This window comes from Typha angustifolia, chromosome 6, assembly GCF_048772165.1.
Source record: "Typha angustifolia cultivar Huaian chromosome 6, ASM4877216v1, whole genome shotgun sequence".
Classification (NCBI taxonomy): Eukaryota; Viridiplantae; Streptophyta; class Magnoliopsida; order Poales; family Typhaceae; genus Typha; species Typha angustifolia.
This window is the reverse complement of record NC_133244.1, coordinates 5715771-5742945: the sequence shown is the minus strand read 5'-3', so window position 1 is coordinate 5742945 and position 27175 is coordinate 5715771. Positions and strand designations below refer to the sequence as shown.

Sequence of the window (27175 nt, the reverse complement as noted above, 5' to 3'; positions counted from 1 at the left end):
CTAAAACTCCACTCATAATTGAGTAGTCTTAGTTCATTATTTATATGAGTATTGCACTGTCTCTTGTTGTCAAACAAATAGTCAAATTGTTCCAGAAAAATTAATGTTCAAAAAGAGGACAAAATAAGTTTGACCATAAATTAGGGCCAATAAGACTAGTATTTATTATGAAAGGAAAATTTAAATTATATCCTGCTAGGATTATTCATGGATGGCACGAATTTTGGCGTCCACCCAATAATTAGGATCACTAAAATAAAATTATTTGATAAGTATTTTTAATAATAAAAATCCAACATATTAAGATCTCATAGAGCAAATAAATGCATGCAGTCTTTCCTTGTTGATGAAGATAGGATTAGTTCCATTCTTCCCTTGCTAATTAAGATAGGATTTATTCTTTTATTAATCTATCTACTTCCATAGAAATTCTCTTTGTTAATTAAGATAGGATTAGTTCCACTATACTAACTTGCTAATTATAATTTTATCTTTTATATTCTGAAAATATTAATTAGAAACTATTTTTTTTTTCTATTAGGAATTAAAACCCAAACTAGTTAACCACATCAGAGTATTTGACCAATCTAGCCCTCTAAATATTTATTTTATGTGTCTATGTGTAATATATTTTAAAGCTTCGGAAACTACCGATTAAGTTAGTAATTTTTAAATATAAGTCGTTAATATAAGAAAATTTTAAATCTTCTAAAAAAATTATTCCGTGAGAGAGAAATTTTCATATAATTTCATATTTAAGTTTCAAAATAAATTATATGCATAAAAAAATTAGGGGTAATTTGTATGAAAAATTATCGATTAAAATTAAAATTAAAAGCATACATTTTGTATATTTGAATAATTTACATAACTCTTTGTATAGTCTTTGGGTATAATTTTAGGAGGCGATAATAATTTTTTACTTTATTAGCGTTAAATGAGTTAAATGATTCTTAATATTCCAAAACTAAAAAATTAATAGTAAAAAAATAGAAAAAAAAAAAACTCCAACGTATCAATCAAAAGTCTAACCCCATCTAATAAAATAATCCATTACGTCGCCGACTTCTGGGTCCCATTAAAGGGTACGGTTGTAAGAAGTCGGTGGCGTTTCCGCGTCCTTGGTATTCTCCCTACACTCCTCCTAGCTGTCCTTCATTACCCCACGGAGTACACCTTCCAGCTTTTAATTCCTTTCTTCCAACCCAACAAAGAAGAAGAAGGAAGAAGGAAGAAGCCGCCATCGTTTAAACTCCTCTAACCCTCATGCGAAATGACGGATATGCCCCTCATCCACTTCTCTGTCGTCTACCCACCAAACAAACCATACTTGGGGACCAAACTACCTTGCCTTGATAATGGCAGCAAGGTGTCAAAGTGCTAACAAGTCCCTGTCCTCTGTCCTCAGGTGGCATCTCACATTTTCTTTTTTCTTAAAAAAAGAAAATTAAATATCATTCAAAAAATTAGAATCGTTGTCTCAGATAGTGATTTTACTAGAAGAAATTGCTCTATGAGAAAATGACTTGAGTTAGCTTAAAAAGATCAAATTTAAAATAAAATACACTTTCAATCTTCTCCTATCTTAGATCAGGAGTCTCAAATTGAAGACTAACAAAATTCAAACAACAATGAGTTAGGTGACCCACAGAACAATTTGATGGAAATATGCAATCTTCCATTACATAGTAGAGATCAGGAGAAGAGTAATAATAATAAATCTGTGGATAAGAAGCCAATGTTGAACTGCTGATGCACTGCAGTTCCCATTACCAATTGTACCCACTAATTGTGAGCCAGAAAAAAACCACATAGTGAAAGTTGCAATATGGAAACATGATCCTTTGCAATGTTCTTGAATTCATTTGTATTGGATATTTTACTTTGAGAACTTTGCAAAATGTGTTTGCAAAGCATTAGTAGCAAGAACAACAATCATATATGTAGCTGAAACCCTTCCTTCTGAAGTACAAACTTTCTACAGATGAGGAAAATTGAATTATATGGTTCCCCTGCAGAGTGATGAAAAACTATTAAAAGGGAACAAGATGACACAACTTGGGAATTCATCTTGTGGTTCTCAAGTGTGTACAACTCATCTCTCTAATTTGCTAAGGAGAGCTTCCAATGGTGGCAACTCTTTGACAATCTGGCTCCAATCAGGCATACCCTGCACAAAGGAAAAGGTAGAGTTTCCCATTCATTTTATTCTTATATTCCTTTTCTCTTCCTGGCACCACCCATTAATATTTAACAAAGCATTAGAGCATCAAGCCTTAAAGATAACATGCATATAGATAGATGGACAATTTCAACTGCGGGCTATTAGTTATTACACCTTAGTTCTCTTGTTCTTAGTTCGTCGAAGATTGCAAGATTCATTTTAAACCACAGGGTTGCAAATTTTGAAGGATAAAGAAAAGAGATCCTTCACTTGGACCAGTCAGGTTCATGGAAGTAGCTCTTTCTTACATTCTTATATAAAGAAAATAGTCAAAAGAGATTATCAGAATCTAGAACAAAATGCATGTTTTGTACCAAGGACTCTTTTAGTTTCCTAAACAACACAGTGCCTACTATCATTGGTTGGCACTTTCAATAACTTAGGATGAATAATAATTCATAGTTCATGTTAAGTAATCAACTATTCTGTTCTCTGACAGCGCCAGAACACTATGTATTTTAACTTCTGAAGGTGTCAAAAGACCAAAACCTAGGCCAACCCTGACACTCCTGGCTCCCACTCTCGATGGAATTCACTTGTCTCATCATAATTACTTTCAAGTTTCTCATTGCCTTTTTGTATCTTAGTTACCTGAAGATGTTCCCTTTTAATCATCTGCAAAGTAATGCATTAACTGATAAGAAACATCTGCAGCATTGGTTGTCCTAAAACATTGATAAACGAAAAAGATTAGAAGATATCCAAGCTTCAAATCAGGCACAGTAAAGTGGGTCAACAACCTCTTCCATTCCATTCTCTGGCTTACCATCTTTATTTTTTCAACATTACACATCCTACCCCATTCTTTTTTGCTCCAAACTTCTACTATCATTATATGAACAAAATATTTATAACCAAGAATCCAGAAGATATTATTCGTGATAAAACCGGCAATTCATGCTCACTGGCATTAATTTTAGCAATCAATTTGCATATAGAAAAACTGAAGGTGATTTAGAAGTCCAGATAATCAAATAGAGCAGATCAAAATAAATACTGTAGAGCAAAAGTACCTTTCCTGATCTTCTGACACGTCCATCTAGACGCAGAATTATGTATACGTCCTCACCAGGATTAACCCCTTCAGACTTCTGTTGATCATATATCCACCTGAAGAATCAGGAAAAGGTAAAGACAAATATTTAGTTGTTTTAACAAGTAATAACAACCACAAAAATGACAATAACAAGAATGACAGAGCATCTTAAGAAGTAAACTAAGCAAAGAAGTCCATAAATATGTCAAATGATAGAAAGGTTACATTGTCACTTAGTTAGCAAATTGATCCATGTAAAGGAAAAATGATCAGTGTAGTTTTGGTACAGTGTAGACTCTGGTCCTCAAAAACCAGATAATGCAACATTAGTTACAAGATTTTAGACTGCACAGACTATAAGTGCAATTCTATTATCCCATTATTAGTTTCCTTGGTAAAAGTGCATCAAATGGATTTTTGAGCCATTGGACACAAAGAAAGGCACAAAGATACCACTGGTGAATGGTGTTTAATATCTACACAGTCTTGCCACAAGTCTTGTATGCCAAAATCAATCAATCGAACAATAGCAATGGCAATATCAGTGAATAATGTATATCAATTCAATCTGCTAAAAGGAAAAAGAATAACCACACCTCAAGATACCAATTGCCAACTTGTTGCTGCTATAGTTCCATGACAAATAAAATTTTAAGGTTTATGGTGTGCTTGAAAAGTAAATTCAGCTACAGAGGTTTTAAATGGCCAATTGGAGACCTTGTTTTCATGATCATGGACATCAAAACCTGTAATACATGCTTTAATTTGCATCTTTTATCTACAGAATTAGATGGGATTGATGTGTGGTTGTGATTCAATCAGAATCCAGTCAATAAGGATCTTTTTTTCTAGTTATTTGCTAATTTAGTGATAACTCACATCTTAAATATTTGAGTCAAAAGGGCCCTCTTTTAATGAAGATAAAGAAGAAAACAAAGAATATAAGCGCTGTCACTTTTCAATTTTCAGATGCATTTCTGGGGACAGTCTGCAAATTGTCTCTACAGTCAATTGTCTGCAATTTGAATTTGAGACTGAAGAAAATATATAGGAGTTTCTCTTCTTATTATAAGTTCACTCTTCCCTCTCTATTCTCTTTCCATCTCCCTCTTTTTCCTATTTCCTTATCTTTTCTCCATATTCTACTACACTACATCGATGCCATTCTCTTATTCATAGTTGCAAATGGGAGATTGCCATTATTTCAGAAAAAGCATTGCTGTAGGTTGCATCAATTCCTTCAATAGTCAATCGGCAATTTGTTCTTCTGTAATTACACAAACTCTGTGTGCTCAATCGATTTAATTTTCTTTCTAAAGAAATCTCGCATGTCAGGGGAAGAAGCGTAGGATCCAAAGCTGTTAGTATCTGCCCAAAAGCATCTTAAATGGTAAACAAACTTATTAATTTGTATGAACCATATGTAATTGATCAGGCACTGGATGAAAGCTATCAAGAATAAGGGAGCATACTGAAAAGAAGATAACCCCTTATTATGTAAAGATGTAAACCATCTTGATATAACCACATATGAAATAAGAAACAACTCGAAACAAAAGATTCAAGAACACCACCTTTCCCATTCATCAGGAGAAATAATCTCAGCTCTGAACCGAACCTCAGCTTTCAAGCGTGATTTTGCTGTGACAGACTGTGCTCGCTGCTCGAAATCCTCCTATTTAGAGCAAAAAAAGTACATGATAGCATCAGAAGGCTTAAAATTTCTTGATAAGTCCCATCAGTACTACAAAGCAGGAAATCTCTATGCAGGGCTTGTAGCCAATAAAGTCCGATCTGTATTGAAGTTAGAGGACCATAAAAACATATATTTTTTTGAAGGGTCAATATCTCAATTGAAAATTCAAACATAAACCACTTTTAGATGAAGCATAATTTTGAAGTAAGCAATAGCAGTTTCAAGAAACTCACAACTATGTAGACTTGTAGAGAAATGGAAGTATCTGCATACAAGGAAACTAGGAAAGCAAGAAATGTTTTAATAAATCTTAAAGGTCATCCCAGGGCCAGGAAAGACATTATCATAAGCATCATGAAAGATGAACAGAAAGAGGATTGCAGATAGTGAAGACAGAACTGAAGTCTAAAAAGTTAAAGAGGGGAAAAGAGATGAGAAATGGTTGGAATAAGCTAGTAGGTTTCATGCATCCAATGCATGAGCTCCACATGAGAAAGGGGATGAGGAGTCACAGCAGTCTCAATTATAAGATCCTGTAGCACTGACATTGCTCAGAGAAAATGTAAAACATAGAATAGGTACATAATAGATATTGAACATCCCTAAAGATTGGATTCATAGGAAAAACATCTTTGTATGTGAGAGAATAAAAAAATTATCATTTTCCATTTCCAAATAAAGATGAGAAATGTCAGTTTGAATTAAAAAAAACACATTGGCATTTTCTTCTTGACCCACTCCTTTTGGTAAGGAACTGAAAAGATTACATAGTCTTATGACTAAAGGCAATTAATGGTTTGAAGTTTCACCCGAGATGGAAAAGTCATAGTCGAAACTCAATAAAAGCTAAAGCCAAAACTATGAAGATTTCTGAATGACATTTATTTTGGACCACAATAAACTAAAACCGTTATATTCGGCCAAAAATATTCATTTTTTCTAGAAGTGAAAAATCAAAAACCAACTGAAACCAAAACTTCGAACCAATTAAAGCATGCCACCAAAACCAAAATTTTGAACCAATTTAAAGCATGCCACAAAAAAGAAGTGAGAACTAGATAGTATTTTGTTACCCTTGTATGAAACTTGAAATATTAATATAGTCTCCTTTAGTTCGAATGCATATGACATCCAGTGTGTGAAAACAAATGAATAGTTTAAGTAGGGGATAGGTGACACCATCACTGCTATTTCAGGGCTCAAAAGATTCATAATTCAAGATACCTTGTATTAGTAAGCATGTACAAAAGATCTAGCATAAACTAAATGAGAAGAGCAGTATAACAGTAATATAGTGGATCAGAGCATGGAACTTCATGGACAAAAAAATACCAAATGTCACAAATAAACTCATTTCAAGACATTGAACACTTTGTATTGATGAACCTAAAAGCAAAATTTTTTTTTTTTGTTCTAATAGCAAAATAAAAAATTATTAATAAAAACAAAATAAGTGAAGTTATAGATTATAGCTAACTGCCCTCCTGTCCTATAGTTAGCACCATGATCAATAGATTTAAGCTGGAAACATTATCACATATATTTCATCTGAAGCAAATGGTCTTGATCAATCCTCTTCTCAGAAGACAAGCTGCTGACTACTAATTTGACCATGCCAATATTCAAAAACAACTCTCTACTGAAAAACATAATTTTCTTCAATTTATGCTCTAGAAGATATGAGTTGATCAATGCTATCCTCAGAAGACAAGCTGCTGACTACTAATTTGATCAGATTAATTTTCAAAACAGCTCTCTACTATAAAAGACAATTTCCTTCAATATATGCACTAGAAGATACGAGTCCAACCCCAATAGAAGGAAGAGATGCAGCAGCTTTTGCAGGAAGACCAAAACCCTTTTTCTCAATAGAAGCTTTTCTGTTGGCACCAAATATAACAGGAATCAGAAGAACACCTCGTTTAACAAGCTCAGTGCGGAATCTCTCAGCCTTTTCAATTGCTCTAGTCACTGTTTCCTTGGTCCCTGCCAGAATAACCTAAAATATTGCTCAAAACAGAACTCGTACATGGAAATTTAATAAATCTTAGCAAAAGATTATAAGAACCAATACCATTATATATACTATAACTGCTAACATGATTGAAAAACTAAACAGCAAAGTCTGGAAAATGAATATATCTAACTTGTTTCAAGTCTAATAAGCAGATAACTATATAAATGGAAAAATAGAAATGATACTAACTGGTCTAGCAGTATCTCGCAGTTGCACGAGTTCAACAACTCGATTGGTTGAAAGGCGCAAAGGCAATCTTGAAAGAGTTTCATTACGTAAAATCTGGGCAAGCTGCTCTTCTTCTTTCTTATTGTCCCAGATAAACAATGCCACAAGAACAATGATGCCTGCAGAGTGCTGATTCAAAATCTTAATCAATTAGAGAAATTTATATGCAGTACTAGATGAGCTTACAATAAAAAAATTGACGTCTCAAAAAGAATTTCATCTCAAGGATCTGTAAATAGTGACTTAATCGTATATTATCTGTAATAGATAAAGCTATAATCATGTAACATAACTGAAGCATCTTCTGGAATGGCAGGCAAAGAAAGAATACATGATTGATAGATTGTATATGTAATGCATGCCAGCTTAACATTTTTAGAGTACAGTTCCAAACAACACCAAAAATGGTAAAACAATTTCAGGTGACTACTATATTCATATTGATACCAAATATTTTCTACATCATAAAAACCTAAATAGCTCCACTTTAGAACATGGCTTTTGCATTTTCTTAATAATTGTGAGCTTTAGTCTGCAAAAACAGGATAATGCATAGCATGTATCAGCAGCAAAGGAGGCATCTGACTTGTTAACGCAACTAAGTTTAAAAAATTGAGGTCACCAAAGAAAACTAGAAAAGCATGATGAAACAATTAAATAAGTGATATTCTGTCAAAATTTCTATTGCCAATGTGTGAGGATATCATAGAACAACAAAACCATGAAGCAATTACAAAATAATTATCCTGTCAAGATTATTACTGCCAGTTCATGAAGATATTTTAAAACAGTTACCTACATAACTAAATATACCAATTAGTTATTCCAATAGCAAAAATATCTTTTACCTCCAATGTTGATGGCAGCATTACTGGCAGTCTCCCTTATACCAGGAGCACCGTCACCACCTTCAATTGCACGTATAAGTCTGGGAACAGTAAAGAATGTTGAAATTCCTGCTGCAGCAGAAAATGCCACGTAAAAGAATCTTCTAACACCACGAAATGGTGCTTGAACTTCACTTATGAGTTTGAGATCTCTCCGAAAACCATAGCCTATATCTTCACCACCTATTCTAGCCTGCAAATCAGAAATATTTACATTGAACTTTACACTAAGGCCAGAATTAATCTCAACTAAGGATGGATAGAGACTCCAAAAGCTGAACTGTAAACTGACCAGAATGTGACAGTACTGACCTCTTCTTGCAATTCCTTAAATTCTGGCAAAGCTCTGAATGAGGCTAAGTCAGGATCATTCAGTATGGTACTGAATTTGAGATTGTATTCTCGCAAAGCTGTTCGCAAACATTCAGCAACTTTCTTTCCTTCCCCTCTGCCTCAAGAAGATATAATAGAATACGAACTCTCAAAGTGTAACAGAAGAGCATTTAATAGTTATAGACATAAAAGCTATGCAAGCCACCAGTAATACAATATAAAGAACTATCTTCCCTTCAATAAAGAGAAAGGAAATAATAATGAAAGTAATTCTACACTACTACATTCTTCAATAGTAAATCAATCCACATTAAGAAGCTAACCTCCAGTAAACAACAGTCTACTTCTAAACCAACCATCTAAGCCCTCATGTCATGCTACTTTGGGCTTCTATATATAAAAACCCAATCTAAGTGTTATGAGAACAGAAATTAAAGAAGTTTGAGATTTAATATTTCGTTCTTCTACCTCCATCTCTTAGTTTTGAAGCTTCATAGTTCTCTTGTCTAGTTCTTTTCTTCTATTCCTTCTTCTTTTGCTTTCTAATTTTGATATATGCTAGGGGAAAATAAATCCTCTTTTTTTCACATTGTAGCATCCCAAATGCATCAACTCTTGATTTACGGTCTCTGTTTCCGTCAAACTCTCCGTTGTTAACCTGATTCAGTTATAAAATCATATGAAATATTGAGAGGGAAAGGATTATGCATTGATTTTAACACCTTGGGAGGTTCATATAGACAATTTAAGCAGTGATACAGATATTAGATGTACATGACATAGAAATCAGCCAATGTGTGATGCACACTTTTCTGGACCCATCTCGCAGAGTTCTCTGTTACCGCTGTAATATGGAACTAAAGGGCCATAGTAAATCTCTTGGTTAGCTTTTTGGGGACAAGCAAGATAGAAAGAGAAACAAGGACACATAAGTGAGGGTCAATGTGTCTCAAAATCAGCATAAACTTGTCCATTGGCATCTACTTCCTTTCTCTTATTCTGACTCCTAAAGGCTGCTTAGAGAAGATTATGCCTAGTAGGTTTCTTCTGCATATAGGTAGAGTGACAGTACTTGGAGAGCTCAAACTTGATATTGCTTTAGTTCTTCCATCTGTATTTTGGTCTTCAATAATCTTGTTTTCTTCCTCTTCTCTATTTGTTTCTCTCTCATCTCTCACCACTTTGTAAGTCTGTAGTTTTAGTTGTATACAAATAAAAGCACTGTTTCTCTCTATCTGTACCATTCAATATGCCAAATCAATCAAATCTTGATTTACAATCTCCTTAAACTCAGATGGTCTCCAAAGTTAATCAACTTTGAATCTCAACATATTACCAGTATACCTCATCATAGTCACCGAAAACTTACTAATCTAACTGCCATTTGCAACTCAAGAGGAACTTGACTTGTGAGATTCAAGCATCTTATAATACATCAGACTCCAAAGGCATTCTCACCTGTATGCATGGCAGCAAGCTTTGTTATACAGTGCGGCCTGTGCTTCCACAGGATTTGGATTCAAAGAAAGCGCATGTTCAAACTGCACGAGAGCATCCTTCACCTATCAAATATGCAAACAACGACAATGTCAATTGTAGAAATAGTTCATGAACTTTATATTTGTCTATGCATGCTCTCATCCATATTATCATACATGAGTTTAATATATGCAAGGGATGTTTGTTAAAAAAAATGAAAGTCAGCAAAAGAAATTGAATGTGCAAATCTAAAAAAAAAAAAAAAAAAAAACTATATCAAGGTTCTCTTATGTTATTTGCATCCATCACAAAAATTTCTAAGCTTGCACTTATGGAACAAGATACTCTCCCATAAGGCTATAAACCTTTCACTGTTCTTCCAGCTTGTGCCTATTGTTTGTCCCAATACTTCTCTGTTTTCTCAAACTGTTATTTATTCCACAATCACTTTAATGGACTTAAGCTAACACAGTTGAATCTTTAATTGATGTCTTTGCATTTACTGTTGTAAACATTTTTTTGGACGACAATTTATTCAAAATTATCACTTGATTGCAGACATCATTGTTCATCTCCTACATCAGATTTCTAATTAAGTTCCCCATAAAATTTAGTTATGTCAATGAGATTGAAGCTTCATTATTCTAAATGAATAATTCTTTTTTAAATTTGTCAACACTTATTCTTCTTATTCAACACGAAAACAACATTCTTCATAATTATAAATTACTGTTCTGTCCTCTTAAAAGCTATTGGACCACAAGTACACAAATTCTAACATCAACATGAGTTGCCCCCATGAATAGGCTCATCTATGTATTGCAAGCCACCCACACTTGCCTTGCTTCTCTCAATTAGTTGCTACAAGAAATTCGTGGAGGTATTTTCTACCCTCCAAAGGATTGAAAACAAATCATAACCTCTCTTTGAGATGACACATCTTCTGTCAATAATTATTTTTCATTAATTTGAACTCCACAAAACAAGCATTGACTAAATCACTAAATGTTACTACACCTATCCAAATAAGAGAAGAGAAATTCAGGCAAGTAGTTGACACTCAGTTCTTTTTCAAATCAAAGAAAGAAATCTTATACCAAGTTTAAGTTCCTTCAGTAAAGGTCAATAAACTTTCTATTTTATCAGAATATGTTCTCAAAGAATATCATGAGATGCTCTCCAGCTATGAGCCATTCGGAGTGTTCCTCCTTTTGTGTGGAAGTAACTCAGACTATAAAGTGTGAGTTGTGTAATAAAACTATCCTTGAATATACAACATACTCATACTTACAATAACAACTACTTAATTCGAACAATAACATTCAATTTGGCTCCATTTAGTATCATAATATCATCATGGACTAACATTTCAACTTATTATCTTATCACAACCAACAATATAATTATATAAATGTTATACCAACTTCCAGTCATCTAATGGACAATGTCTTACAAAACAGAAGAACTAGAGTCGATTTCCATTTAGAATAATAAAATTAACATCTCAACCTATCATATCATCATAACTAACACCATAAACCTTATCATCAAATTTGCATCTCACTGTTTATTCGTGAAAGAGCTAATCTTTCTCAAAGCTCTGAACCAAATGAGGCGTGGGATCTTACCCTTCCCTTGGAGAAGAGGGAGAGGCCCAAGTTAACGCAAGATTCAGCGGTTTTCAGGGCGTCCTCCGATGAGGGAGACGGGGATGGAGATGGTGGAGGGGAAGAAGAGGAAGAAGAAGAGGAGACCACGAAGACGAAGCGACCCCTTTGGGGACTGAGATGGGTTTTGCAAGAAGACCATATCCTAGGGTTTGGACTACACGGGAAATGGAGCTGGAGAGCGAGAGACGCCATGACCAGAGAGAGAGAGAGATACAAGCTAACACGAAGATAGCGGGAGGCGCTTATCTCTTCTGTTATCCGGAACAATTGAGCAAAGAGGGGCTTTTGACCAAACTAGCCCTCTCTCAAACTTTATTTATCAAAATTAACCAATTTGGGTGTGGTTAATTTTCAAGATTAAATGCTCATATTTTCAGTTAAATTATTTTAATTTTTTTTTATTATTATCACATATGAAACATAGATCAGCGACCTTATACCAGAACAATATGCTTAGTGCTTTATTTTCTAGATAAAATATTAGTAAATATTTAATATTTTACCGACTGTTACAGAGAAATAAATTATTTTTAGTATTTTAGTAAATAATATTTAGGAGAGGGATAGTTTAGTCAAAGGAAAAATCAAGCAAGGAGTACATACGCACGCACTGGAGCAGTGGAGCCGAAACCACGAAGCCGCCCGAAATCCATATCCATGGCTAAGATCATCGACGGGAAAGCCATCGCCCAAACCATAAGGAACGAGATCGCCGATGAGGTCCGCTCCCTCTCCGACAGCTACAACAAGGTTCGGCGCCGAGGACCCACCTCCCATCCATTCCCAATTCCTTCAGCTGATCGATTCTTCCATGTGATTATGGTCGGTTTCTCTAATGGGTATTTGGTTAATCCAGGTCCCAGGTCTCGCGGTGGTGATCGTGGGGACGCGGAAGGACTCCCAGAGCTACGTGAGGATGAAGCGCAAGGCCTGCGCTGAGGTGGGTATCCGGTCGTTCGATGTGGATCTCCCTGAGGACATCTCGGAGAACGAGCTCATCGACCAAGTTCATAAATTGAATGCGGATCTTGATGTCCATGGTTTGTACTTACGCCCTTCCCTGTGATTTCGTTTGTTTGGATGTTGTTAGTTAGCTTATGATGTTGGAAAAGATGAATTGCGATCTTTTTTGTGGTCAGAGAAGTTTAGATGAGATGAAAGGTGGCATCTTGCTAGATCTTTATGTGCTTTCTTGCTTGTTTACTCCTGTTGGTTTAAATTTGGTTGCGGAAGATAGCAGTTTTAATTGTCGAGAGGCATTTGGAAAAGAAGTTGATTTACAGTTGGTAATAGTAAGCTTCCATCTTTGTGTTCATTACGGGAATCCATTAAGATGTGAAATGCTAATTTGCTGCTGATCTAGATTCCTTTTCATTTCTTAGTCTCCAGGCACGTGTGAAGTATACCATATTAAGAGGGTACTTTCTTTGGGAGCTCTGGTAGTTTACATCTTAGTTTCTTCAGTTTCTAGGCATTAAGTGAGAGATGGTACTTATATATACACCTGTGAAGCCAATGATGATTAAGGACAGTAACAAGAAGATTTTAAAATGAGACCTAATGGATATACCATCTTAGGGTTCCTGTGATTAATCGAAGTCTGCAGTTTATTTGGCATGTACTTGTTTCTTCTGGGGTTAGGCTCTTGTCTGATGTGTCAATTTATGATGAAATACTTCATTGGTATTAATCAATCTTCACTTCCACTATGTTTGTTGTTTGTGAAAATTAGATAGTTGATTTCGTAAGATGTTACACATGTTTTTGTTCATATCTCTGGTTTTTATAATCCAGATTTTGTGATGTTCCACATTAGTAAGTGGTTTCTTTTGGGTCTAAGTGGACAGGTTTAGTTAGCAGGGCCTGAACCAAATGTATTCATATTTTTGGGTGTTATGCTAGTGCTTCTTTCAGAAAATATTGCTTGAGTTAAATGGCTCCATGCCATCTGTGAATCGCTTATGAGCATGAGGCTGCCCTCTATTTTCAATAATTACTTCGAATTGGTTCCTTCAAGGGATTGAAACTCGTCAACATTGGCAAACTTGATTTACAGTTCATGTACTTGTTTGGAGAATCAATATAATATACGCCATATGCTATGGCACGCTGTATACCTGCTTGTTGTTGGCAAAATAGCATGCTATAGCAAGGAATTCCAGGAGCAGCTATTCCAATTTCATTATTTAAATTTATTGTAATTTGTGGTTCTTCATTTTGTAAGTTTGAGTTCAACGATGGGTAGCTTCATTTCTGTAGGTTCTATAGTTGTAGGTTCCGAGATTTACAGGAAAACTTTATTCATCAAAAGGTCCTACTACCAAGCTCGCTCAAGATTGAAATCTTAATAAATTTGTTCTTTCTTATTCACCAGTTCCTTTATTGTATTAAAAGCATGGAGCTTTCTTTCTTGTTCTCTTGGAGTGTATGAAGTCAGGAAACTTGGATTTTCACAAAATGAGCTTAATCTAAGAGGAAAAGAACTCTCGTAAAGAAAACACCTTAAAAGGCAACTTGAGAAAACAATAGAAATGAAAAAGAGGATATTACCTAGAACAATTATGGTCATATGGTTTGCCATCAGGGTCTAGAAAAGAAAGTAATGCTAGATTTATATCGTAAGCAAATTATCAAGGAGCCACAACCAGCTTTCTTTAGGAACGAGAGGTTTATGCTTCATCTCACTGAGATTCAGGCTAAAGTAAAGATTCCAGTGCTACCTCTAGCTGCAAATATGATGGATCGATTTGCAAATAGAAAAAAAGAACCAAATATTGCCATAATGTAGGTTAATACAAACCTCCCTCTAATAAAAGCTAATTGTAACCACTACTTGGACATCCATAGACTGCCGGAGCCAATGCTGGTTCTTGTAACATTTTTGTATATCATAGATTTAATCATCTAATACTTTTTCTTCCTTGTTTTCCCCTCTGGTTACTATTGTCTAATTTTCCTTAGCTAATCCAATCTGCAGAGAAGATTATATAACCTGAAAGATTTCCTTGTTTGTGCTGCTGGATAAAATGTTGTTGACTGAAAAGAATAATGTGCTTCAATATCAGGTATACTGGTTCAACTTCCCTTACCGAAACATATAAATGAAGAGAAAGTCTTAAGTGAGATCAGCATTGATAAAGATGTTGATGGATTTCATCCGCTGAATATAGGCAAGCTTGCAATGAAAGGCAGAGAACCGCTGTTCCTGCCCTGCACACCAAAGGTATACTGTTAAAGGAGAAACCTTTCTTTCCATTTATAAAGCTTTTCAAATCTAACTGAATATAGAGCTTGGATTTAATGCTTTCAACTCATATTTGGGTTCAATACGAGTGTATCCTTACAGGGATGTCTTGAACTCCTTTCACGAAGTGGAATAAGTGTAAAAGGAAAAAGGGCAGTTGTGGTTGGCCGCAGCAATATCGTTGGGTTACCAGTGGCCTTGCTTCTTCTGAAAGCAGATGCAACTGTAACAATTGTTCATTCCCATACTCAAGACTCTGAAAGCATTATTAGGGAAGCTGACATAGTCATTGCTGCAGCTGGACAAGCAATGATGGTATGTAATTTTGTTAATTTAGACTTATGCGGGTAGTAATTTTATTATGATCTTGATATCGGGTTATGTACTGGGTACATTTTGTACATTTTAAGTGCATTGATGATGGTTTTCTTTGGCAGTTTCTATTTCTGAAGCTGAGTTAGCATTAGAAGTTTGCCAACATTCCTTTTTTCTGAAACCCAGGTGGGTGATTCTCTTTTGGTGTTAATATTAATATGATCCTCATGCCCTTTTCAGATCAAGGGAGACTGGATTAAACCAGGTGCAGCAGTTATTGATGTGGGGACAAATTCTGTTGATGATCCAAGTAAGAAAGTAGGTTATAGACTTGTTGGGGATGTGGATTTTGAAGAAGCAAGCAAGGTGGCTGGATGGCTGACCCCAGTTCCTGGAGGTGTCGGTCCAATGACTGTTGCAATGCTACTCAAAAACACCCTGGATGCTGCTAAACGAAAAATACCACAGTGAAAGACATGTTCTGCTTCCATCAAGCTGCACTGTTGTTGTATTTTGGTAGGGAATAACAAGTCTTATTTACTCAGAGAGTGATGCTTCTGAAATTCTTATCTCTCTACCATCAATTTATGTTTTACTTGAGATGTACACTGTTTTAGATCTGAACAATAAAAGGTTATTGCCTTGTTTTATCCAATACAAGTCTGTTTTAACATTTTCATAGTTCTCAGCGCAAACTTACTTTCGGACTCAGGTGCAGAAGTTCTGTGTACAAGGACAACCTTTTTATATTTCCCACCCGGAGGCGGAAGTTACCGTCAAAATGGCATGCCACATGGTGATGTTGAGAGAGTGAAATTTTCTTTCTCCTGAATGAGAAGTTTCAGAGCAAAGAAGCAAATACAACTTCAGCTTTAGTGTGTGTGTGTGTTTGATAATACTACGTTCACATGCATTGCAGAATAACTATTTGGTGTATAGGTCCAATAAATTGTCTCAAAATGTCAATTAAGAGCTATATGCTGTATTTTAACATCCAGTTACATTGAGTGGACGTCAAAACACAGTTTTTAAATCTTCTATAAGGGAAGAGTGTTTATGCTTTTGTTACTGTAATTTGGAGAAAATATTGATGAGTATTTTCCTGCTGCTGTTGATTTCATATTATATGTTGCCTCTACAAATATAACATCTTGAAATACATCAATCCAAAAAAAGCCCATTTGTAGTTGATTCTTATCACCAACACATCCAAGGCTTTTTACACTGTTATTTTGAACCATTATGGATTTTATAACAGACGTAGCAATTCCTTCAATTATGTACCATTCTTTTGCTCCTCTGAGTTTCTGTTCTTATCTACCTTTTGCTAATGTCAGAATTCAACACTTAATTTATTCTTAACCAAGCACTTGTCTTGATTGCCTGTGCTTTTCATTTCATCATTCCAATCCTACTACTGAATTAGGGGGGATTACTCTGGCGATAAACTGGCGATCTAAAAACATGGTATGTGTTATACCACAAAAGGAACAGATAGATGAAGAGGTCGGTACTGCTACTCCCAAGGCAAATCTGTGATTCAACAACCTGAAATGAAGTTTGGATAAGACTCAGGCTTGTTACAGATTTGATAGCACATCAAAAACTTCTGTTTCTCTCAAATTTACAAGAATGTCTCATTTTCATCATAAAGAGAGTCCAAAGAAGGCCTCTATCAAATTGATTTCAAGAAAGATAAAATGTGAGCACACTGGAAAAGAGTAGGGAAGAAGAGAAGCCACAACAGTTGCCCGTGTTTGCAAATTCCTACAGCTTCCATCGGGATGTTACAAAGTTTTAAAAGAAGCATCTTAGAGAAGAAAAAAAATATAATGTTGAAGTCCTTTAGTTGCGCAACCGTATGAAAGATGAGCAACCGTATGAAAGATGAGCATTTTACGGCTTCTATAGAAAGCAACTGAGCCATCTCACAAATGAGACTCGATAATGTGAAATCATTCCGTAGGAAATAGCGAATAAAAAGGTAGAAGAACCCAAATTCCTGGCAGGTATCAGTTTCTCTTAAAACAAAGATTGCTATAACAAATTTCAAAGAGCAGAAGGATACATCATGAAGTGGCGGCTGTAGCAGCAGCCAAGCGCTTCCTGGCCTCCTCGATGATGCTAAGCTTGATACCCTTGCCTTTTGGAAGAGATACCCAAGGTTTCGTCCCCTTGCCAATGGTGAAGACATTGCCAAGTCGGGTTGCAAACTCATGACCAGTGGAATCCTGAACGTGAATGGTCTCAAAACTTCCCTTATGCTTTTCTCTGTTCTTGATTATACCTACACGACCAGTGTTCCTTCCACCAGTTACCATGACAACATTACCAACATCAAACTTGATGAAGTCCACAATCTTGTTGGTCTCTAAATCAATCTTGATGGTATCATTTGCTTTGATAAGAGGGTCCGGGTAGCGAATTGTACGACCGTCATAGGTATTTAGGTAAGGAATACCCTTCTGACCAAACTGGACAGACCGGACCTTGCAGAGCTTAAACTGCAGAAAAGCATAATAGAATTCAAAAAAAAAAAAAATGCAAACCCAGCTTCAGAAGGATTAACTTGATGAGATGATGCCTTTCTATACAAACATGCCCCATTTGCTGCAATTGTACATAATGGAAAAAAGAACATGATATACGTTTGCAAACACTGGTATTCATACAGACCAAACACACCATTCCTTCCTTCTGGCCTATTTCACTTCTAAGAAATAAAGTTAGAAAGAAAATTGAAGAACAATGAAAACTAAGGCTCTTGGGATCAGCTAATATTCTTTCATTAAAAATAGGGGAATTTATCTGAACTCAATTATGACAATCGGAAGTATATTCTGATGGAGATCAACAAGGGAACATGATAAACCTGACAAGCAGAAGTCTTTACAATGCTCAACAGAAAGTTATATTATACCTTTGCTTCTTCATCCCTTACAGAATGCAGTCGGAAGCGACCCTTAGTGTCGTAGAGGAGTCGGAAGTTCTCATTTGTTTTGGGTATTGAAACAACATCTGCATAATAGAATATAAAATATTAAAAACATGGTTAAGAAAGTTTGTGAGTTAAAAATACCATTTAAGGCATAGTGAAAGAAAGGATTTCTCATTTCACAATGAACTTTGTGTATTCATTGTTACACAACTTCATGTATTCATTGTTACACCATGCCTCTTCACTATTTTTAATTTGACAACTGTAATTTCTTATTATATCTCCAAAGAAAACCATTATAGGGTGTTCTTTGACATTTAATACAAAAATGCAGGCACAAGCTTAGAGCATTTTCTGTTATTTGCTGAAAAACACAATGGTCAAATTAAGGATGATGAAAAGGCAGTGTAAACTGCAATAAGCACAGATAGCAACGTGCAAAACGAAAAAGCCCAAGAAAAGCACGTGTACCTTCAGATGTTTATACCAACTTTTGGACCAAGAATAAGTAAGCATATATACAAGCATGAAAAACATACCCATAAAGCCAGCTGGATAGGTCTTATCAGTTCTGACTTTGCCATCAACCATTACATGGCGTTGCATCAAAATTGCAATGACCTCACGGTATGTAAGAGCATACTTCAATTTATTCCTCAATATAAGAATCAAAGGCAAGCATTCTCTGGCCTTATGGGGACCAGAAGATGGCTTGGGAGCCTATGAGATAGCAAGTTTCACAGATTTAGATGACAGAACGAGAAAAAGAACTGAGGTAAAAAAGAAATTATAGCCACTACAGTAGATGTTTGAACTCACAAAGGCGCCACCAAGTTTGTCTAACATCCAATGCTTTGGAGCATTGAGCCTCTTTAGATGCTTCTTCAATCCCCTTGCCTAAGTTAAAGGATCAAAAGATATCAAACTATATGATATTTATTTCTTCCCCATATACAAGAAGAACTAACGATAAGGTTGGACTGCCAAAGCCACAAAGAAACTGCATGCATGAAGATCTTGTAGATAGCTAAGTTATGCAAAGTTATGGACCAATCCATCAATATACAAAACGCACAGGAAGGACAAGCTGATGCATTTGTGCCCTTAAATACATAAATAATACCTAAAAGAACAGTTCAAGAAAAAAGAAAAAGTAGTACTTGAATTGCAAAATTAGCTCCTTGAGAGTTGACTGGAGGTGAAAACTACACACATATGCACGATAAACAAGAAGGCTTATTCCTCTATTCTATTTACCCAGAATTAGTTTCCAGCCATGCATAATATTATACTTTTCACCAGTATTATGTTAGTTACAAAGAAAAAAAAAGTGCTTCTCCATATGCATCTAGTCAATGTGCTGAGAAATGACAATCAATTCCATCCGTTGGCAAAGTCCACACTAGGGACTACTGAAGCGTACCAAAACATCCATCTTCCAAGAAGACAACAAATTTTCAGAGTTGATAAATCACGGTTTTTCTATTTACAAGTTTTAAAACCTATAACAGTTCACAGAATGTACTGGCTGTCACTTGAGGTATAGAATTAGCCTCACAGAAATCTAGATTAATAAATGGTTTCCTTGGAGTCCTTTGAATTTGCAATTGATGAAGCAGATATGTTGATATAGTGTAAGACTTTCATTCAGAAATTTGTCAACAAAATTAACTACAGACAAGTAGTTAATATCTGATTCCTTGGGAAAGACAAAATGTTGTTGATGAATTGGATCAAGTCTAACTAAAGAAGGAATCTTAGATCCAGTAGATGAGATCGAAATGGAGAGGGACTTGCAAACTTGTTTCATTTCCACACGGCTTTGCAATCACTTCATAATTAAGTGGCCATATAATAAGTTGTGTCAAAAGAATTGGATATTGAAAAAGATGCAAGATTTTTCAGTGAAGAGAATTGATATGATGTCCTTGTGCTTACCAATAGGCATCAAGAAAGTTCAAAAACCAACGATTCTTATTTCTTATAGGACCAATGTATTTTATTATTGATCGTTTTAATCTTCTAAAGAAGCTCCCCATGATCCATAATAAGATCAACTAAGATATCCAATTTCATCCGCTGTATTAATGGAATATGATCCCAATCTTGCAAACAAGCCAACAATATACACAAAATGTCATACAATAATAAACCTTGACCAGAAAACATCAAAGAATGAACTAAATGAAACTTGGAACTATCATGAAGATATGTGAAGAATTATATTGCTATACAAGACAAAATTATTGATCCCAGTGAGGTTTATGCTCAGCAAGAGTATATTTCTTGACAAAAATCTCCAGCTGCTTATACTGAGCTTTCTAGATAAAGCCAGCACCATTTCAAACCAAACAACAATTCAGTAGTTCCAATATATTGCCTCCAAATATTTCAACATTTATTAATTTTTGTCCAAAGGATAAACAGTAAAGTGGCTGCACATTAACATACTTCTGCAAGAATGTAACCTTTTTGTCACATTACATGTCACCAAACAAGAGAAATCCAATCTCAAGGTTGTTGAATTGTCTGCACACGGTGCTAGACACCTAAAATGGCACCAAATTGCTTGGATGATAATTAGAGCCACACCAAGAAAATATTGTAAGTAGTAATCTCCACTATATTTAAGCAAAAGAAAGGTACATGGAGTTTGTTCTCACCATAGCTAGCAGAATTAAAAGAAAGTTTGGTTTGATAACCATAAAATCTATTCAAAAAAACAGAAAGTTTGGTTTGATAAGCACGTCCATGTGAGCGCATATGCATACCCTACGCCGTCCTACATGAGATTAACCCACATAGAACCTGCATACGACTTAACGGAGCCTTAGTATTATTTAGCTACATATACTGATAAACAAACACCAAAAAGTCCGTTTTACCACCTATCTTCCATATTTCTTCTCAAGATCTTTTATTTCTCTTTTTTTTTTTTTCCATACAAGCAACCATTTGAGCAGATGCACCAAAGAGATGAATCATACGCATCGGCCACAACTACGAGATCGAAATCTTTAGAGAAAATCCATGAATGCAAACTTCGGACAAAAGAGTGTCATGCTAATGAGCAAATGCTCCGACCCGAGAAGGAAGAAGGATCATAGGAAACGTTGCTACGAAATCATCATTGAGAAAGGAGTTGCGAATGCACCATTGCTGCAGATCGCGGCCTTCGGCTCTCCTCCTCCTCCGCCGCTCAATTCTCCACTTCGAGCCGCCGAGGAGAAGAGCGGGTAAGGATTCCGAGTTGCATATAAAGAAGTGGAGTCAGGGTTTTTGCTATTCAGGTAGCCAATTACCGTTTTAGCCCCGTAGCTTTGGGATCTATTGCACTTCTTTTTCATTTTAGTTTTTTTTAGAAACTTTAAGAATCACACTCTATATTTTATCTATTCTATATTTTATCTATTTTATGATTGACACCGGGCTCCAAATTTGGAGCCAGCTACATCGGAGCTCCAAATTTGGAGCACCATCTAAAAATTTGGAGCCCCGCTCCAATACTATTTAACTTTTGGAAATACTAATTTTGCCCTACAAAAGCTTCATTTAAAATTTTAAATTCCATCTGTATCCTTTATGAAATAATCTAATTAATTAAATTAAATATATAATTAATTTTGCTAATCAATTTTTAACAAAAATAGTACCATTAGAATGCTCTCATCAAGATCTTTAAAATAAGTCTAATATTAAATTATTTAAGTTGTTTTAAATATTTTATTTTTATTTTATGTAATATAATTTTAATGTTTTTAATTAAAAAAATAGTAATTTAAAATTATTTGTGAAACTATTGAATATTAGTCTTATTATAAAGATATCGATGAGAGTTTTATAAACATATAATTTTTATTAAAAAATAATAATATTAAGAGGTCTTATTAAGTAATTTAGCATATATATATATAATATTATATTAATTAAATAATAAATATGGAGCCCGGTGCGTTGGAGTGCACCTCCAAATATAGAGCCCTCGCTTGGAGATGCTCTAACCTACATCTACTTCTTTTTTTATAATTCTTATTTAACATCCTCTGTTAATTTAAATAATACTATGTTATAATATAAAATAATTTATAAAACTTAAATTACTCGTGTTTTCTTGAAAGGAGGGACAGAGAGGGAAAAAAAAGGTGGTGAGAGTAGTTTAGTAATTTGATTTACAAAATTGTCAAAAACAATATATATATTATAAAATAGGTAAAATATAAAGTATGATTTGTTAATTATCATTTTCTTTTAAAGCAAGATATATATTATTTTTAATTGTAAGTTAGGCTTTTTGCTCTTCTACCTCTTAAGTACCTTATTATATATATATATATATCGTGCTTTTTTATATGATTCTTCTTTCATTCCTCATTTCTTTTCCGTTTTCGGCTGAAATAGTTCTATAAAAATATCTCCAGTACTCGCTTGAAATAATTCATATATATTTTTTTCTTATACACATATACTAGTGTTAGCTACGAGTAGAAGTAGGAAGTAGAAATCAAAAGTCAGTATATAAGTTTCGTATTTGCGCATAGCAACATTTAGTAAGAATTCAAACCTAGGAAAAACAAAATGTGTATTGTTTTTTAACCAACGCAAGCTTGATTTATGTTCTATTCAATACGTCTCTACTATAATTATGTATTTGGGATATTTTATAAAACTTTACAATCCACTCTCCTACTTCTTTTTGTTCTTTTTTTTATTGTTAATGTTTATCTGTCCAATTGAAGTATGAAATATGTTATTTAGGTAGTAATACATTGTAATTGAACTAATAGATGTACCCTTATTGAAACACCCAAACCTCCAAATACACGTGTAAACCGCGTGGATAAATCCTCCCACGCGGTACATCACATGACCTGTCAGTACGAGGATTTCACAAGGCACACAACCACACAAATTCACCATAAATAACCCAACTAAAGGAGTCCGGATACAAATTCCACAGGCCACAACAAGCCTTCCAAATATACATCCAAAATATAATGATAAAGTCTAAAAAGATACAACGTCATCATCATACCCTCGCAGGGGCTTAATACAACTAACATACGTACTAAAAAGAAAGAAAGCGGCTACTCCTCGCTACCCGCACCTGCGTCCCCTAGCTCTGAAATAATACGCCACGAGGGGTGAGCTTACAGCCCAACGAGTAGGATCCATACAATCTAAAATAATGACATCACCGGTGTATATCCAATGTATGCCTAAATTTGCTAACGATAACGACATGCTTATTAAAATGACTTACCACAATTTACTAAGTTAATGCAGTTGATAAAGATTACCAATCACTATCTTGGAATATGCTAGTTTACCAAACATATTATGATCAGTTCACACAGATATAAAGTTTGAGACAATCTCTTATTTGTACACATCTCAATCATAGGTTTACATGTTATGCATAGCAATAAAATAGCAGTTCAGTCATCTCATGTTTGCCAAAACAATAATCATACTTATCATCGCTCACCGAGCTATTCACCACACAGGGTAAATACTCTTACGAAACAATCATCCATCATCACATACATCGAGGGGGGGGGGGGATATATACACATCTAGCGGTAATGTCACCTACACGTGTATGGCGACACTACATGTGACCGGTTGTCTGTGGCCATCAGACTCAGGACCCCGGTCGTAAGCCCATATCTCACTCTCTCTAAATCATCACCGCCCTCGGCGGGAGAATCAGGAGCCCTCGGCTCATCAATAGACGCCCTAACCCTGCGTCGTCGGGTACCGCTAGAGTTATATCCCCGCCTCACAATCATGTTCTTCTATCATCATAATCTAGTCCTAACTATACAGTATAACTACCTGAATGCCACACAGGCTTCCCGACCTCAGGTGTAGGCCGCTAATAGTATAGACATATATGATACACCCTGCCCTTAACCCTAGGCTGAGTGAGTAGGGGTACTGCCTAGTCAGAATTCGACTACTAATGATAGGTGGAAGTGGTGCAGTGTTTATGCGTGTATAAAGCATGTTATAGTCATCATGATCATTACAGTCAATATTCACAGCAATCATATATCTATGCAACGGTATATCATGCAGGACACATGTAAAACATTATCATACACATTAACATTCTCATGATACTATGATGAACAGGTTATAAATAACTACATATGCAAAAGATATAACAGGGAGTACCGACTGCATGCATTAATACTGACATTTCCTACTGTATCATGTTATTCTAGATTTGTATAACTCTACTCGCCTGGGGGGTCTCCACGGTATGGTAAAACTCGTCAGCTAGTCCGGAATCCCAAAATCTTCTTCACGCGGTGTCAATCCTATTAATTCACGCAAGTAAAGTCATTAGCGAACTAATAAAATTAATTATCTTATTAGCACATTTATGTTTGGTACGAGTCAAGGGCATCATAGGAATCTTGTATTATCCCAAAATTAAGAATCAGGCTAATCAAATTAGGTGAAAATGGTAAACGGAGTTATAGGGTCCAAATGGCCACAAATGGGCTAGGCTAGAGGTAATGGGTAGGCCCAAACCCAACCCACAAAGCAAAAGGGCCTTGGTGGGCTGGGGGCCCAGCCACAGCCCACCAAGGTTGGGGATAGTGGGCTGCAGACTGCAGCCCACTCAACAACGGGCTAATGGGCTGCGGCCTGCAGCCCACCCAGACCGAGCTGGTGGGCTGCGGTCTGCAGCCCACCCGAGTCTAGGTGGGCTGCGGCCTGCAGCCCACCCAGACCGAACTGGTGGGCTGCGGTCTGCAGCCCACCCCAACACTAGATTAGTGGGCTGCAGTGGTCTGCAGCCCACTAAGGAGGAAATGGGTGGGGGCTTTAACCCCCACCCCTCCACCCCATCTCCTTCCGATGGAAGGAGGTCGAGGCGGAGAGAGAGGTCCACGGGGTTGCGGGGCTGCGGTGGCGCGGCACGAGGCCGGCAGCGCAGCGCGAGGCCGACGACACGGCCACGAAGCCGGCAGCGCAGCACGAGGCCGGCGGTGGCCACGAGACCGACGGGTAAGCGAAAGGGGAAACGGGAAAGAGAAAGGGGAAGGAGGTGGACCCGCCGGCGCCGGTCGCGCTCCATGGCCGGCGGCCATGGGGAGTCCGTCCTCGCCCCATCACCAAGGGCCCGAAGCCCAGAGATGGCTTCTCCACCTCCACCGGGGGCTTCTCGGATCGGCGGCTAGACGCGAGGTCGTTGGCCGCCGAGGGCTCCGACGACGGCGAGGGAGGGAGGGTTTTACACTATCAAGACTAAAGGCGGGGGGAAAGGCTTACCGAGGTTTGGTCGACGGGCTCGGCAACACTCGGTCCGGCTTCGGCAGCAACGGTACTTCGTCGCCTCCGGCTCCGGCAATCCGCGAGAGAGGGAGAGAGGCAATGCGGTGGAGGAGGAATGGGGGAAAATCTAGGTGTCTGCGGCGATGGGAAGGGGATAAGAAGGTCAGAGATGGCGTGCACGGCAAGGGAAGGGGAAGAAGAAGAGGAGGAGGAGGGGGCAGAGTGGCAGGGCTGACGCACGTGCTTGGCACGTGCGTCAGTCAGAGGAATTTTTTTTTTTTTTTTTTTTTTTATATATTGGGGTGTTACACTTATGTAGATTGAACAATTATTTGTCAAAGAGAAACAAGTTAAGTGATTGGTGCCCCTCTATAGAGAGATTCTTTCAGGATAAGCTCCAAAATATCTAATAATACAAAAGATATTTCAGCATCTTACAAGAGTGTTAGATTCTAATATGTGACAAAAGATTTTGATTCTATAAATTAGAAATAAAAAATGATTTGATGTATAAAGATCATCTAAATATTATCAAGGGAATTTTTATTTATATTGTTGACAAAAATTGCCTCATGCTATTTTATTAACTGATATTAGTTTGATGCTCACCCAGATATTAAATATCTCAAATCTTCGACATGTTTGATTTGTGTTTTCTGTATTTCAAATTCATACGAGTAGAATTTTATCTAATGAATTATTATTATTACAATCATATATAACAAGATGTATACAAAATAAAAGAGTTTTCATTTTCAATGTCCTTTAAAATTTGATTATATTTGATTTATGATTATCCCTCAATCATATGCAATTGCTCAGCCACCATGTGCCATCTCCCCCCGTCTATCATTCCTTTGATTATCCTTTTCCTATTTTACTTGTGTGTTTTGTTAGTTGTAATACCAGACTTTTGTTGGTTGGTTGTCTTTTGGATGAGTTTGTCTTATTTTGCTCTTGTTTATTGCTTTGACTTAACTCTCGGGTCCTCTTTTTATTTTATCTTATTTGTTTGTTTGTTTTTATATTTAATGCTACACAATGTGGTGTTGGGTCACTTATGATTATGATATAGAATATAAGACACCAACTTTCTTCCTCATGTTTTTTATCCAAATCTCTCATTACTATGCTTATCTATCGTGATACCTTTGATGACCAAAATGAGGGTCATTTTTAGGGCTATTGCACAATCTCCTCTATTTTTTTTTATTTGTTTGAGTATTTATAACTTTGTTTTCATTTGATACTTTGCTTTGTAGTTGTTTTGTCTATCTTCAGTCAAATATGATCTTACCTTTAGGACTATTAGCCTATCTCTCTTTTTTTTTTTGTGTATCATGTCGTATTGAATCTTCACGAATTATTAGTGTATAGACTTTTATAGAAAAATATATAATAAGCTTACTAAAAATTCACTTCATGTGAAAAATAGAATTAAATGTTCATTTGAAGTTGAGTATGATTGGTCAAGCTATTAAAGGATTTTTTTAATGGAAAGAAATTCATAATAAATCATGACGTAAAAGACACCGTATACCACATATTAAATAACATGCACATATAGTTTTTTTAAAAATTGTCTGGTGTTTGAAAAAATTTTCTATATAAGTTGTTGATTCAGTTAACAACTTATATTTAAAAGTTACTAAACTAGAAAGCTATTTATATAAAAAAAAAGTTCTATAAAACTTAACAAATTTGAAAGTCTTTACTTATTAGGTAAGTAGTTTTCAAGCATACTTAATCTCATATTTAAGTTTTAAATTAAATTAGATGTATACAAAAATTAGAAGCATATTTAAAATAGCCAAAAAAAAC

At 35.9% G+C, this 27175-nt stretch overlaps 3 protein-coding genes and 1 long non-coding RNA gene across 6 annotated transcripts; 1 reads left to right on the top strand and 3 right to left on the bottom strand.

The window, feature by feature from the left end:
- Positions 1 to 1622: 1622 nt before the first annotated feature.
- On the bottom strand, positions 1623 to 11809 carry LOC140761187 (protein LOW PSII ACCUMULATION 1, chloroplastic). The gene is made up of 10 exons (XM_073098407.1): positions 11529 to 11809; positions 9880 to 9983; positions 8401 to 8536; positions 8050 to 8281; positions 7163 to 7320; positions 6767 to 6955; positions 4835 to 4935; positions 3238 to 3334; positions 2093 to 2170; positions 1623 to 2012 (listed from the first exon to the last, which is right to left on the bottom strand). The coding sequence occupies exons 1-9, from the start codon at positions 11760 to 11762 to the stop codon at positions 2096 to 2098; spliced, it is 1326 nt and encodes a 441-aa protein (XP_072954508.1). The 5' UTR covers positions 11763 to 11809; the 3' UTR covers positions 1623 to 2012; positions 2093 to 2095.
- Positions 11810 to 12161: 352 nt separating this feature from the next.
- Positions 12162 to 16249, top strand: LOC140761715 (bifunctional protein FolD 2). Of its 3 annotated transcripts, none has more exons than XM_073099157.1 (6): positions 12162 to 12320; positions 12427 to 12610; positions 14636 to 14793; positions 14917 to 15129; positions 15370 to 15645; positions 15848 to 16249. In XM_073099157.1, the coding sequence occupies exons 1-5, from the start codon at positions 12228 to 12230 to the stop codon at positions 15598 to 15600; spliced, it is 879 nt and encodes a 292-aa protein (XP_072955258.1). In that variant the 5' UTR covers positions 12162 to 12227; the 3' UTR covers positions 15601 to 15645; positions 15848 to 16249. The 3 variants fall into 3 exon arrangements, with proteins under 3 accessions (XP_072955258.1, XP_072955257.1, XP_072955256.1); XM_073099156.1 differs by having other exon boundaries at positions 15842 to 16249; XM_073099155.1 differs by lacking the exon at positions 15848 to 16249 and having other exon boundaries at positions 15370 to 15802.
- Positions 16250 to 17010: 761 nt separating this feature from the next.
- On the bottom strand, positions 17011 to 21358 carry LOC140761654 (small ribosomal subunit protein eS4x). The gene is made up of 5 exons (XM_073099078.1): positions 21222 to 21358; positions 18887 to 18964; positions 18607 to 18787; positions 18050 to 18147; positions 17011 to 17633 (listed from the first exon to the last, which is right to left on the bottom strand). Exons 1-5 carry the CDS (start codon positions 21222 to 21224, stop codon positions 17199 to 17201), a joined length of 795 nt encoding a protein of 264 aa, XP_072955179.1. The 5' UTR covers positions 21225 to 21358; the 3' UTR covers positions 17011 to 17198.
- A 1521-nt stretch (positions 21359 to 22879) lies between these two features.
- On the bottom strand, positions 22880 to 25623 carry LOC140761448 (uncharacterized). Its single transcript, XR_012104572.1, has 3 exons — positions 25352 to 25623; positions 24315 to 24390; positions 22880 to 23186 (listed from the first exon to the last, which is right to left on the bottom strand). It is a non-coding gene; the product is annotated as an uncharacterized lncRNA (long non-coding RNA).
- Between the last annotated feature and the right edge of the window lie 1552 nt (positions 25624 to 27175).